Source organism: Schizophyllum commune, assembly GCF_000143185.2.
Source record: "Schizophyllum commune H4-8 unplaced genomic scaffold SCHCOscaffold_3, whole genome shotgun sequence".
In the NCBI taxonomy this organism is placed as follows: Eukaryota; Fungi; Basidiomycota; class Agaricomycetes; order Agaricales; family Schizophyllaceae; genus Schizophyllum; species Schizophyllum commune.
This window is the reverse complement of record NW_026089540.1, coordinates 901129-913995: the sequence shown is the minus strand read 5'-3', so window position 1 is coordinate 913995 and position 12867 is coordinate 901129. Positions and strand designations below refer to the sequence as shown.

Sequence of the window (12867 nt, the reverse complement as noted above, 5' to 3'; positions counted from 1 at the left end):
CTGACTGGGTACACATCAAGATACTAGAGTCAAGTTGGCTGGCCATCTCGCAAGTGACTTACTGGCTTTATGTGTCGCTCATGCTACCAAGAAACTCACCACTCATGTAGGGTCTCGCTTTGCTGAGCAAGTTCTGCGCTCGCCACAGACTCTGATAACATCTCGCCGCGTGCGTCACCGTGGATGCATGTCATCTCTGCTCATTGCGAGACGGATGCTGCACGACTCTGGCGGTAACTTTCGATTTTGGCTGGCCATCAGGGGATCGAGTACTCAGCTCCGCCAATGATCGACTTTCTTTCCTCAACTGTACTGCTCAGCCCTTGCTATTGGCTGACTCGCTGTCCGGCGGTATCTCACTTGCCAAGCTCATCATCCATCAGCTGCACGACTTGACCCGATCGCGCGCCTGGCATTACCACCTCCACTTCTTCAGTGTTCGACCTCGAATGGCACGCGCACCACCACACTGCTCATTGACACCCAGGGAGAACGCCGTGTCGAGAGCTCGGACAGGAGAGAACCTGTTTGAGAGTATTTAATTTCCGATTTTGTGATCCGCTCCAGTCGAGCGAGCGACGAAGAACCTTGGAATGGTGAAGTCGCATCCTCGTGTCTTGGAACTTGGGATCCACCTTGCAAATCACCGAAACTTGCCTTAGCCTGAACGACATCCCTATGAAGCCACGAAGCAAACTGAGGTCGCCTTGGGAATCTCGCCGTCGCACTCGCCTAGTCCGCGGATGGCAACTTCCGGTGGGAAAAGACTCGCGGGGCCGCTGCTCTCCTTCGCTCTCTCCTCCACCCCGATCGCGTTCACCTGTGCCAGCCAGCCTCGCAACCACAAACACTGCAAATCACGGCAGTCACTGAGAGCACCCCGCCTCGCATTAATTGCAATATGCGCAACGGACATTCGCAGTGATCAGGGAACGCGCTGACTTGGAAAGCAGTGTAGCTCTGTTGGGCGGACAATTCCTTACTGCGATGGCTGAAGGAATGGTTCAGTCTCGCCATGCGCGACCCTCACCCTCTGCTCAGGCGCGCGCCGTCTACCTGTCGGGCGTATGTGTAAAGTTTTTACTCTACAAGCCGATGTCTGCTGGGCCCCTCGTCGGCCTGCTAATGTGTACAGGTACTCGTCGTGTAGTCATACTGTATGTTGGCCTCGCGCCGGAAGTTGAGCCAATAACTTATCTGTGGTCATTCTACGACATGGAGCCAGAAACGATTGCAATGAAAAGCGCGCATCCGAACAGGTCGTATAGGGACCAGGCTGAAGACATCCATGTGAAACACTGGAGAAGAGAAGTCTCTAGCTTGCACGATTTGCACGCGACCAGATCCGAGTAAAGAGTAGGGAGAAAGGACGGGATGTAACCTAAGAGGCATTTCGACCACGCTCTCTCTCAGCCTCGATCTCTCAACCCGGCATTCTCCCTGGGATTGACAGCCGCATCGATCCTAGTTCAGGGCTTTTCCTGAGTTTTAAAGGGAGATGTTCATATCGTTGTATGTAAGCCATGACCCCCCTATGTCGACCGCAACCTATCGGTTCATGTAAGCACGATTAACATGGTAAGTCCACGCGGGGAAAGGCATACTTGGAAAAAGAGAAGAGAAACTCACAGAGTAGCGAACACCAGCATTTCGGTCAGTCAACCTTAACAAACACAGCCCATCCTTCGGTGAGTTTCCAATAAGCTGCAGCGGATACTTCGGCGCGTTGCAAATCCACGCGCACGAGCTTTTCGTGCTCCAAGACTGGCGACACGGACTGAGCTTCGAAGCCATCGTTCCAGAAAGCTGCGAAGGGGTCTTGGGTGAGATCGGCTCTCAGCGGGGTGAAGAGGCTGATATAGAAGATGATCCGCCCATCTTCCTTCTCCATGCGAATGATTTTCCCTGCAGACCATCTCGAATGCATTTGAGATTTCTGGGATACGAAGGTCACGTAGCTGTTTTCCTGATGGTTGGCGCTATATATCCTGCGCCCTATGCGAACCGCAGAGATACGCTCATTGGGTGCGGCTTGCCTGGTTCGCACTGGCGGCAGAGGTACGTCGCGGAGGCGAGCTGATAGTGTCTGCAGAGGTGGCTCAACTTCCTGCGGTTGACTGTCCAAGTCCCCGGCGTCGATCACGACCGGGTCTCGGCCTTCATCCGCTGGGTCTTCATCGTCGTCATCATCGCAGCCATCCTCGGTGTCGAAGAGCTGCTCCATCATGTGTCGGAACGCTTGCACAAAGGGCGACGAACTTTGCATCAGTGATTGGCGGAAGAATGCCCTCGCGTAGTACGTCTCCATCAGTGTCTGCTCGTATTCCCCTGATGGCATATTAGACAGAATTGACTACAAAGGTGACAGCCATACCTGGTATATGATTGATACCCATACGTTGCATCCGACCGAGAAGACGCTCGAAAGGAAAACACCACCAAGTTCTCACAGGTCCGAGGAGCGACATGAAGTCGTATATGTGGAACGACAGGTGGTGGTTGGGAGTCGCGATTCCCGGGCAATCGCGCTCAATGGCCTCCACATGACGGGAATAGAGGGATATGAACTGCTTGCGCTTGTCCTCCGTTAATACATCTGCAACCATTGCTCGAATAGCGCAGGTGAGAAGCATCGACGCAGTCAAGGGTCCATCCATAGTCTCTGCATCTGAGATAGCTATCGGCGATCCAGGCTTCCACAGAGATAGAACACATAAAGGGACGAAGAGCTCGTACAGGGTCTTGAAGTGTGCAGCCTTGATCTTGCCTGCAGATGGAAGACCGACGTTTGGTGGAGGACGGACAATGCTCGTCGGTCGCACCACGTCGCGCAAACACTGGTGTAGTCGCTGAAGGACCTCATGGGACCTAACTGGTGACCAAGGTAAACCCTCCAGCGGTTGCCGTGCTCTCTGGAAGGTATGTCTGGTCAATGCGTCCGTCAATATAGGAAACACATACCCATTCCAAAAGGGCAGACACGAGACTCTTCTTGTCTTCTTTGCCTGGATGACAACCCAGCTCCCAGCAGGCGAAAGCTAGCGCCTCCGGCGTTGTACCGTCACCTAGGGCAACTTCCAAGTATTTTCCTGAAAGTAATCTAGCCCTTTCTGCATCGCTTTTGGCAGACCCTTGCTTTTTCCTTCAACTTGATCGAGGCGGCGCGTTGTCGGGCAATGTCTCGTATGCAGTTGTATCGATGGATCCTGCTCGAGGGGTGATGGATCCTGCTCGCGGAGTGGTCGGATCGTCGTCCAGTCCATTGAAACTTTGGATGTCCACAGATGTCTCCCGTCCTAGACTGCGCTCGTCGTCGGTTCCAATCGAAGAGCTACGGTCTGAAGGGGCGGCAGCTGGGACAGGATCACTTGAATGCGCTGCAAAGACTCAGAAAGAGCCAACAATGGAGCAGATGCTGTTTGACTGACCGTTGTCCGGGTCGTCGCCACCGGCGGCCATCAACGGTTTCATCAGGAGGCGATGTATGTTACCCACTGAGTACGCCGTGGCATGGGACATCTGAGAAGCGATCTTCTCCAGGGACTCGGCACGTAGGCGATCGACATCGGTATGCGCAACTCCTGAAGTACGAGTGTTGAAGGAAGGTCCGGATGTTTCCTCTTCTCCTATCTGCTTCTCGACCTGCAATATCGAAATCAGGCTGTGACCAATCACTTCTACAAGAAGTTACGGACCTGAGTGCTCAGCAGCTGAGCCATTTGCTCTCTTGTGACGGCCTTTTGCTTGGCGCCAGCTAGGACGCCCCTTTGACATTCTTCGTCCAGAAGACAGTAGTCGTTGCAAACGTAAGCGAGTGCATTCCACTGCCTGGTTTCCATACTGGATTTGATGACGTTCGCGTCCGAATCGCTGTTTTGCTTGAGTCGGCTGCGAATTGCAGCGACCTTGGCAGCAAGAGAGTGCTCATGGCGCGTACGATCCTGCTCATCGACGCCGTCACGGAGGAACTGTGCTACGCTCCGGCGCATGGCAGCTTGATCTTCGGACAGCTCTGCACGATCCTCCAAAGCCAGCGCATCTTTTGTGTCGTTCCCCGTCTCCGATGAACCAGCAAACTTCAGCGTAGAGAGGGGTGGAAGAAGCGGGAACGGATTGTGGAAAGCAATATTGTCAGATCTCTTGGCGCGTGCCACTCCAGGTTTAGGGTCATGCAAGCCGAGACCGACAGTGAAGTGGCGACGAGCAACGCCTAAGTAGACGGAATGCATAGGATCCACAATCAGCTGTCGAGTAACATCCCAATATCCCAGATCCCAGAACACTGAGTCGCGTGTTCCGTAGCACCGTTCTATTGTCGACCGAGTCTTCGCATCGCATGCATCGCGCCATAGTCTGGCCCCTAAGTGCAAGAAGTTTCTGTTCGCTCTACCCCAGTTCTGCCAGTCGCAGTTGGCAAGTGCTGTATGATGCCAAAGACCGCAGTGTGGACATAGAGGGTGGGCAGCGATATCCAGTGGTCCTCCAGCTGGATGTCCTGCTTTGAGGTCTGCAAGAATGCCTGCCAACGCTCCGCGATGAAGTCGATGAAACGCTGGGAGAGAGTGACGAAACGAGGAGTGCGAATGATATGGCAGGAATCCATTGTGATAGAACCTGAGTAGATCGTCTACCACTAGTCGCATGGGGTGCCGGAGCTGCGCCTCTTTCGAGTCCGGCTCCTTCGGTCCTCCCAGGATCCAAGGCACGTAGAGATAGGCGTCGTCGTAGCGCATCTCCAATGGTAAGTTGAGGCAAACCATGGCTGTGGCGCCTGTAGATTTGGACGCTCCCCCAGCTTTGTTACCCTCCACGTTGAAGAAGTCGACCTCAAGCATGAAGACCCAGCGCCCTTCGCTGCCACGGTCTGCAACGAAAAGGGTGTCTTCCTCGAGAGAAGGCCCGGGTAGAGAACGAACGAGATCACCGTCAGCTAGCGACGATTTGGTGAGGGGGGGCAAGTCCGAAGCACAGACGTCTGCACAGAACTTGTCTCCGTACTCTTCAACTCGAGGCAGGGCGATGAAGCGACCGAACCAGTCAGAGAAAGGAAAGTGACAGAGAGTCTTGATAGGTCGAGTTTTTCCCTCCAAAGTTCTCTTCAAGAGGGCTTCGTTGCACGGCCTTTTGGTTCCCAGCACAGGTTCGCTGCACGTCGAGTGCCACGAGGGGTGCTCGTATGAACCGCTAGGCGCACTTAACGCGCCACACTTAGGACAGACGGCATAAACCGTGGGCTCAACCTCCAGGTTGAACCTTTTGCGTACAGTCCGGATATCTTCGGGTATGTCGTCTAGAGCTTTTTTCTGCATGACATTAGCGGTCCTCGCATCGCATGCTCCCGTGTTGAGCCAGGTATGGGCGGTCGCGAACCAAGGGAGTGCCCGCAGGAGGAAATTGCCGGTTCGACGAGATGCACCGTCATACAGATGGATAGCCAAAGTCGTCGCACTGCCGATGATAGAAGATATGTGATAGTTCTCCGTCGGATCGGTCAAATGGCGCCCTAAACAATTGAACAGACGAAAGAGAAGCGAGGAATACCACATACTATTGTCAATTCTGGTAGGCTGATCGGAAGCGCTTGACAAATGAGTCGACCTGCTGCGCTCGCGCTCTACGTGCATCCGCTGCAGCACGCGATTCTTGGCTGCGAGCAGCTTCTGGTCTACCATCCCTATGAGCGAAATGGCGGATGATAGAGCGTCATGTAACCCAGTTCCCGTCGCTGGAGAAGCGGCTGGTAGGTTGTTCAAGTGCGATCGCAAATCTGCAAGACGTTGCTCGACTGCGTCTATGGCAGCCGGCAAGTCGGGTCCACGTGTACTGTCTAATACAGCAACGACCGTCAGGCACCTTTGGGTAGACTCCTTAAGGCTGTTAGCGAAAGCGGTGTCCGGCTGCGGGGCACTGCTCCCACTAGCTGCGACGTGTTCATCCACTGACTGTGTCCAAAGCAATGTTAAATCCCTTTCATACAAGCGGGCATTGAGAGCACTGACCATGTCTGATTGCTCGGCGGATGGAAGAGTTGCCCCTTGGGGGATAGTCGAAGCCGATGCCTGAGGATCGGTAGTCGAGTGGACGGCGGGCCATCCATGATCTCCCAGCCTCGCGCGCTTGACGCTCCCACCCGGCCCTTCAAGCTGATCTGCCGCGAGCGAAGCCAAATCGAGGGCGGCCGGGCCTCTTTTCTTGCCACGCCTGTTGCTTTGCATGGTGGATCGGTTGTTATCCTACAGGGAGAGGAGCGACGAGGAGGAAGGGAAGAGCAAGGGGCAACGTCGATCAGCGATTAAGGTAGCATGCACGGTGAGTCCGGACTCCGGACTCCGGTGAGCATTACGATCACGTGTTGACTGTCTCGCGAGCGGCAGGGTCAGAGAGTACTCAGCAGGCGGACCAGCCGCCGGGGCGCGTCTGGGAGCCATCGTCGGGCGAGGCATACCAAAGCTCGCGTTGATGAGCCTCCACTCACTCACGCACATGCTCGGAAGGCTGGCGACACGCGACTTGACGGAGACCGGGTTGGACCTGTGACGGCCCAGCGACTCGAGATCACGTGTAGATTGCCCAAACAAGAAGTGCCGCTGGTCTGTGCCGGTGAGTTGCCGTTGAGTCTTGAGAGCCGCGGGCCTCGTGAGATCGTCTCCATCCCTCTTCTCCACCTCTCTCCACTCTGTATGTCATGCTTGTCACCTGTGCAGGGCGTAAACTACGTACATCGGCGACAGAGTGTGACTAGTGGTGCGTAATCATTTTCGCTCTTCGTTCCCCTGCTCCAGCGCCCGGTATCTCCCTGCCCAAAACCCTACCCAGTCCCGACCCTGCCATGCTGATTGGACTGCTCTTTGCGAGACGAGCACAGTCATCGGCAGTTATCTGAATCGCCTTCGCCGCCCTCTGCTGGGCGCCGGTACCGAGACTCACACCTCATGCTCCTTGAGGCTTCTCCACGGTCAACATTCTTCATCTCTGCGGGGTATTCCACGAGTTTTCGTAGAAATCTGTCGTAGTGTCACCACTTGCGCTCGTTGGTGAAGCGGAATATGTAGGTTCTTAGTTGGCCGATATTCCTGTGCTTATTTGAGGGTGCGTGCACTTCCCTTGTGTTGACCGTCAATCACGAACGTTGACTCTGTCCCTTTTCGGATCTTACCTTAGGACGAACCTGCCCCAGTTTGCGTCCATTGTATCCTCCATGCGTGTACACGATAGTTTTCTTCGGTGCAATCGTGATTGTTGTTATTCGGAGTAATCATCAGCACCCATGCGTAAGTAATCGCCGCGCAAAGTTGACATCGTGTATTCTACGGTCCGGTACAGTAATTGGTAGGCATGTACAACTACCCTGCGATGCTACCATCGAAGCTGACGGAAGGCAGGTCCGGGAAAATCTGTACGAGAAACATTGCTATTTGGTCTAGAATAGCCAGCGTCGGGGATCCTTCTATTTCCAGCGTTTTCAGCGGATGAGCTGTCCCTAGAAGATCGTCTTCAATCCTTGGGATTTCCCGTACTACAAGCGGAAGAGTCAGATGCTTCAGCTTCGTGCAGGAACGTGCGAAGTGTCCGAGCGTAGCCATCGTGGCAAGTGCTTCCTCTCCGCCGTCTTCGGTGTCGTGCACAATTAATCCCCCGATCTCGAAGGTCTCCATTTCAGGCCACCGAGATGTGACCTCCGCGTAGTCTGCATCATCCAGGTTACAGCGACGTGACAATCGGAGGGATAGCTGCGTTAGCCGCGGGAAGCCGCAGAGCGGAACCAAGTCCTCCTTGGTCAAGACATTTCCGCACCGCAATTCTCCCCTCTCGATGGTGATGACCGTGAGCATGTCATGCGCGCAATGATTGCCGATGGAACGAGTAAGGCAGCTGAACTCCCCTGGCAGCGATTGACGTGGCAATGCACTGACATGCAGGGTGAAAAGTCGTCTGGGTACAGACCCGTGACTCATGAGCGACGCAACTGCCATCATGTTCATGCCGGCCAGAGTGAGGTGCTCGAGAGCAGGGAAGCACATGAAAGGGAGGTTCGGAATCCCGTTAATGGCATCCTCGGGCCGTGAATTATGGAAAGCGAGGCTCAGAGAAGTGAGATTTTTCTTCGTTGAGAGATGGAGTAGGATGCTGAGATCCCAGTACACGCTGAGGACAACCTGCCTGAGATCCGCCCAACTTTCGATTGCTTGACTCAATTGCGAGCGTTGGGTACGAGTTGGCAGGTGCTTTGTCCATAGCAGAAGGTCGTGAACGCACGGGCACATGTTGGCAAGGGCACCTATGTCACGAACCAGGTTCGTATAGTTATGCGGCAAATGGAGAGTTTCGAGGCAAGGCGATAGTGAGTGTGCAATCAAAGCACAAGGGGCGGTACTGAGATCTTCGTAGCAGCCAGAAGAGTCCAGGAGGAGGTGACGTAGGTGCGGGAAGAGGGTGCGCGGTGGTGGGCATTGGCTGACGATCTCGCAGTCCCGTTTGACGGTCGGAGGGTATATCGTTTTAGCGTGTGGCGAATCTGCCCGCGGCTTTCCGGGAACGGCACCGGTCACATACGCAAGGCGCTTGACCATTCTAGAGCGTTCAAGGATGTGTGCCCAGTCTTCGTGCGTCAGTGAACGCTTGCAGCACTGCTCTCTGATTCACGTCAATGATGCGAGTTCGGTGAGCCAACCACGTACGATATCATGTGTATGCTCGTCTTCGTAGTAGGCATCTTCGGGTAAGAGTCGGAACAGAGGAGTCATAGACTGCAGTTCCTCCCAGATGCAAGGAATTGCTACTCTGTTCCAAGCACTCGAAGTGCACGCTAATTGACATAGGTCGTGACGAGATAGACCAAACTCTCTGCATATCCTCCACCTGATATCGAGAACCAGATCTATAGGCATACGACGCGTAGGATGCTGGCGTTCAAGCTGGTAGACGTGAGAGGCAAGATGATCCGACTTGGACAAAGGCGCCCATGTGATGTCCCCATCTAATCCCATCTGTTAATACTCCATGGATATCAAAGTATCCCTGCTATGGGTAAGGCCAAGAAGGGAAGAGAGTGCGGAGAAAGAAGCGGTGTATAATGTCGTGTTATTTCCGCTAACAGTCATGGTAGTTCTGGAAACGCACTGGGATCTTGATTGCAGCTGTACTCAACAGTTTGCGTGGGGGTCAGGTCGGTCCTTCTTATTCAGCAAATGGGTTTCGTCAAGTACTGTGGATCCCGCCGGTGGAGCTGAAAGTGACGCCTCACAGCCTCTCATCGCTCTCTCATTGTATCTTTGGTGAGCACGAGGAACTCGTAGCATAAAACTAAACCGCTCATATGCCGGGCTCTCTATCATTGTAGCTCTACGAAGCGCTGAGAACCCGCGTAAAATTCTGGGCTCCTCCCCCGCATGCACGAGGGGTGCGCTTCTTGTCCTGGGCCACAGTGACATCCTACTTGGCATGGTCAATGTATCAAAAGCTGGCACGACGGTTACGGCTATCACTTGAGGTCTCGCCCAGCCGCTCAACACTTTCCAGGAAGACCATGAGTCCAAGTTGTAGTGCTGCGATGCCTGAAGGTGGTCACATCGGCGTTTGAAACATGACATCGTCCGGATGGGCATGGTTGACAGTGAAATAGATAAGAAAAATAGGCTGAGTGAGATGCAGCATCATCAGTGACCATGATTTGGATATGAGAGAGCTTTTGAAGCGCACGAATTATCTATTCGGAAGTTGCCCCAGGTGGAGGTCAACAGCCTTTAGTGTCAAGTAAATATTGCATGGTAGCGGGCTGCTGTGCGCGAGAACTGCAAGGTTCGAGTCCTTCCGTCGGTAGCTCTACCGGGAGGTCCGGCTATCGGACCCGAGCGACCTCTCTAGCCCGGGTGTTGCACTTCTGTCTGACTATGTGGTGTTCCCCAATGTTGTAAATTAGTCGTCTATGAGAAAATGGCGTCGTAGTGTCGAGATAATAATGCGAAAGCAGAGGTCGCAGGTAGTCCCGGCAAAGGCCGCTACAGGGAGAGGAGCGACGAGGAGGCAGGGAAGAGCAAGGGGCAACGTCGATCAGCGATCAAGGTAGCATGCACGGTGAGTCCGGACTCCGGACTCCGGTGAGCATTACGATCACGTGTTGACTGTCTCGCGAGCGGCAGGGTCAGAGAGTACTCAGCAGGCGGACCAGCCGCCGGGGCGCGTCTGGGAGCCATCGTCGGGCGAGGCATACCAAAGCTCGCGTTGATGAGCCTCCACTCACTCACGCACATGCTCGGAAGGCTGGCGACACGCGACTTGACGGAGACCGGGTTGGACCTGTGACGGCCCAGTGACTCGAGATCACGTGTAGATTGCCCAAACAAGAAGTGCCGCTGGTCTGTGCCGGTGAGTTTGGGAGTGGGCACACGCGGTTCCAGATCCGGCTTGTTTGGTCGTGTTGATCTCCCCCAAGGGCCTTGTCGTCGCCTTGTAAATCTATCTCGTCCTGCGTTTCGTCAACCTGCGCCCTGAAAATATTCATACGGCCTCCTGAGGTGAACGTCCACGAGGCCTTGCTTTGAAACGGAATTTATCGTTCAGGCCGAATATATTGTGCTGTAATTGGCGTTTAATCGGTTGGCTGGAACGGAAAAGACAGACATCAAAGCAAGGAAATGTTCCTTCCTTGTTTCCGCTTGAAATGCGCTACTTTTCATGAATTTTGGTGCAAAAGTGAGGAAGGAGATAGGTCGGCAATATTGTAATCGAAACGGTCAACTAGTGACCACAACAGTGATGCCATCACTAATCAGTGACCCTCTACCTTGGCCCAAATGTCGACGTTCAATCCGACTCGACCAGCGCCCTCGCACATGCTTCAATGGTTCTTGTACTCACTTTCCGGTCTATACTGCGCTATTCACCGACCTTTGAATTGCCCCAAAAACAGCTGACACGGCGCCATGAAGCTGCCAGCGCCGTTCCGGTATGCTGCCTTCAGAGCCGCTATAGAGTTGTCGGGCGACATCATAAGCACCATGAAAACTGACCCTGATGATAGCAAGACCTTTGAGAATGTCGGGAGTGACTATACGATGGACTGAGCGGAGTCTGCGGATGTTTACTCTTCGAAGTCATATCTAATAGTGTCCTCATTGGCATGGGCCCGATATTCCCGTAAGTAGCCGGAGAGAGGTTTCCATAATCAGGAATACTATAGAATGTATAATTGGGAACATATTGTTCTCACAAACTGAAGTCATCTGAGTACTACGTCGCTCGCTAAAGGGGGAAGTATGCGGCGACATCGAACATGTGTCGTTTGGCGGGGGCGTCAACACGACCAAACAAGCCGGATCTGGAACCGCGTGTGCCCACTCCCAGTGAGTTGCCGTTGAGTCTTGAGAGCCGCGGGCCTCGTGAGATCGTCTCCATCCCTCTTCTCCACCTCTCTCCACTCTGTATGTCATGCTTGTCACCTGTGCAGGGCGTAAACTACGTACATCGGCGACAGAGTGTGACTAGTGGTGCGTAATCATTTTCGCTCTTCGTTCCCCTGCTCCAGCGCCCGGTATCTCCCTGCCCAAAACCCTACCCAGTCCCGACCCTGCCATGCTGATTGGACTGCTCCTTGCGGGACGAGCACAGTTATCGGCAGTTATCTGAATTGCCTTCGCCGCCCTCTGCTGGTCGTCGTCTCTCCCACCAGTCTCCTCGCTGTCGGCGCCTTTAATCAGGGCCGGGGGCTTCGACTTCAGCATGGCTCGACTACCTTTGACTTACAGTCCCGCGGACCGATCGAGAGTCGTCCCACCTAGTATTGCGGACCATAGGGTGACCACCATGACACCCTTTGAGGTTTGGTTTACATTGCGATCAAACCCGCAGGAAAGCAGAGGTCGCGGGGGGGGGGGGGGGGCGATCGGTATCGCTCGGCACGCCTTGTACTTGAAACTCCGCGCCCACTTCCTCACTCCCTCTCTCCCACTGTGGAAGCACAAATCGCGGCTTCTTAACATTCGGCTAGAGTAGTCGAAGATGGTATCTGAGGGCGTTTACCAGCGTGGTGCGTGGAACTTAGCACAGTCCCTAGACCTATCTTGTCGTGTTCACAATCGTCCAATCCAATTTCTCTCCTGCGCTACGTCTGTGAGCGAAGACATTCGTCACTGTAGCGACTTGCCGCACTCGATCGCGCTTCAGGCAGCTCGGCGCGCTGGGTGTCTCTACTCTACCGTCGTGCTTTTGGCCGAAGTGTTTGGCGGCCTTCGTAGGCACTGAATTTACCCGAAGGTCGATCAAGACGTTCATGCCTTCCGCGTCCGAACGATAATAACCTGGATGTGGGAAGCGCCGAAGGACGAATGAGCTCGAAAGGCTACGAAAGCATTTGCAAACCCTGGAAGGTTTCCAAAGCTTTTGTGCAACACGGTAGGTCTTCAAGGCCTTTGACCGCTATCGAAGTTGCGCCAGCGTTGTTCAGCTCCTTCGAGACGCATCGTCGATTGCGTATCGCCGAATGAGATTGTTGCACAAGTGAAGCAAGAAGAGAAAATATATTTGCTGTGACGATTACTGATACGATACAGCAAGTAATAGGATAGCTAACGACATGAAAAGCGTGCCATACGCCAGGAAATCGTACGTATGGCAAACACGACGACTTTAATTTTCCTTCGATCGAACCTGCCAATAGAGTCAGCGATGCGCGCAAGAATGAGGGGTGGTTAGCTCACCGGGACATACGGAATCACAATGAAGCCTTAAAGTGAGGCGGAGGCGCGTCGAAGTAGCATGTCTGCGCTCGTTAGGACGCGCATATATGCGTGCACTAGTGCATACAATCAGCTCAAGGCCGTCGTTGAGAATAATGAAGCACGGTACGTACCTTCTCGTGCAGCACAGAAG

The 12867-nt window shown here is 54.0% G+C and overlaps 2 protein-coding genes across 2 annotated transcripts; one reads left to right on the top strand and one right to left on the bottom strand.

Moving 5' to 3' along the window:
• Positions 1-676: 676 nt before the first annotated feature.
• Positions 677-8021, bottom strand: SCHCODRAFT_01170395 (uncharacterized protein; the record flags this gene model as incomplete). The annotated part of the gene is made up of 17 exons (XM_003033655.1): positions 677-850; positions 943-991; positions 1031-1056; positions 1745-2328; positions 2375-2912; positions 2962-3065; positions 3150-3377; positions 3429-3642; positions 3696-4325; positions 4391-4552; positions 4632-5503; positions 5549-5942; positions 6000-6233; positions 6480-6592; positions 6928-7004; positions 7157-7219; positions 7348-8021. 17 exons carry the CDS (start codon positions 8019-8021, stop codon positions 677-679), a joined length of 5136 nt encoding a protein of 1711 aa, XP_003033701.1.
• Positions 8022-10782: 2761 nt separating this feature from the next.
• On the top strand, positions 10783-11194 carry SCHCODRAFT_02614203 (uncharacterized protein). The gene is made up of 2 exons (XM_050344647.1): positions 10783-11043; positions 11065-11194. The coding sequence occupies exons 1-2, from the start codon at positions 10923-10925 to the stop codon at positions 11142-11144; spliced, it is 201 nt and encodes a 66-aa protein (XP_050201534.1). The 5' UTR covers positions 10783-10922; the 3' UTR covers positions 11145-11194.
• Positions 11195-12867: the final 1673 nt, after the last annotated feature.

Coding starts and splice junctions, on each gene's coding strand:
- SCHCODRAFT_02614203 (XM_050344647.1), top strand. CDS start 10,923: ATGAAGCTGCCAGCGCCGTTCCGGTATGCTGCCTTCAGAGCCGCTATA.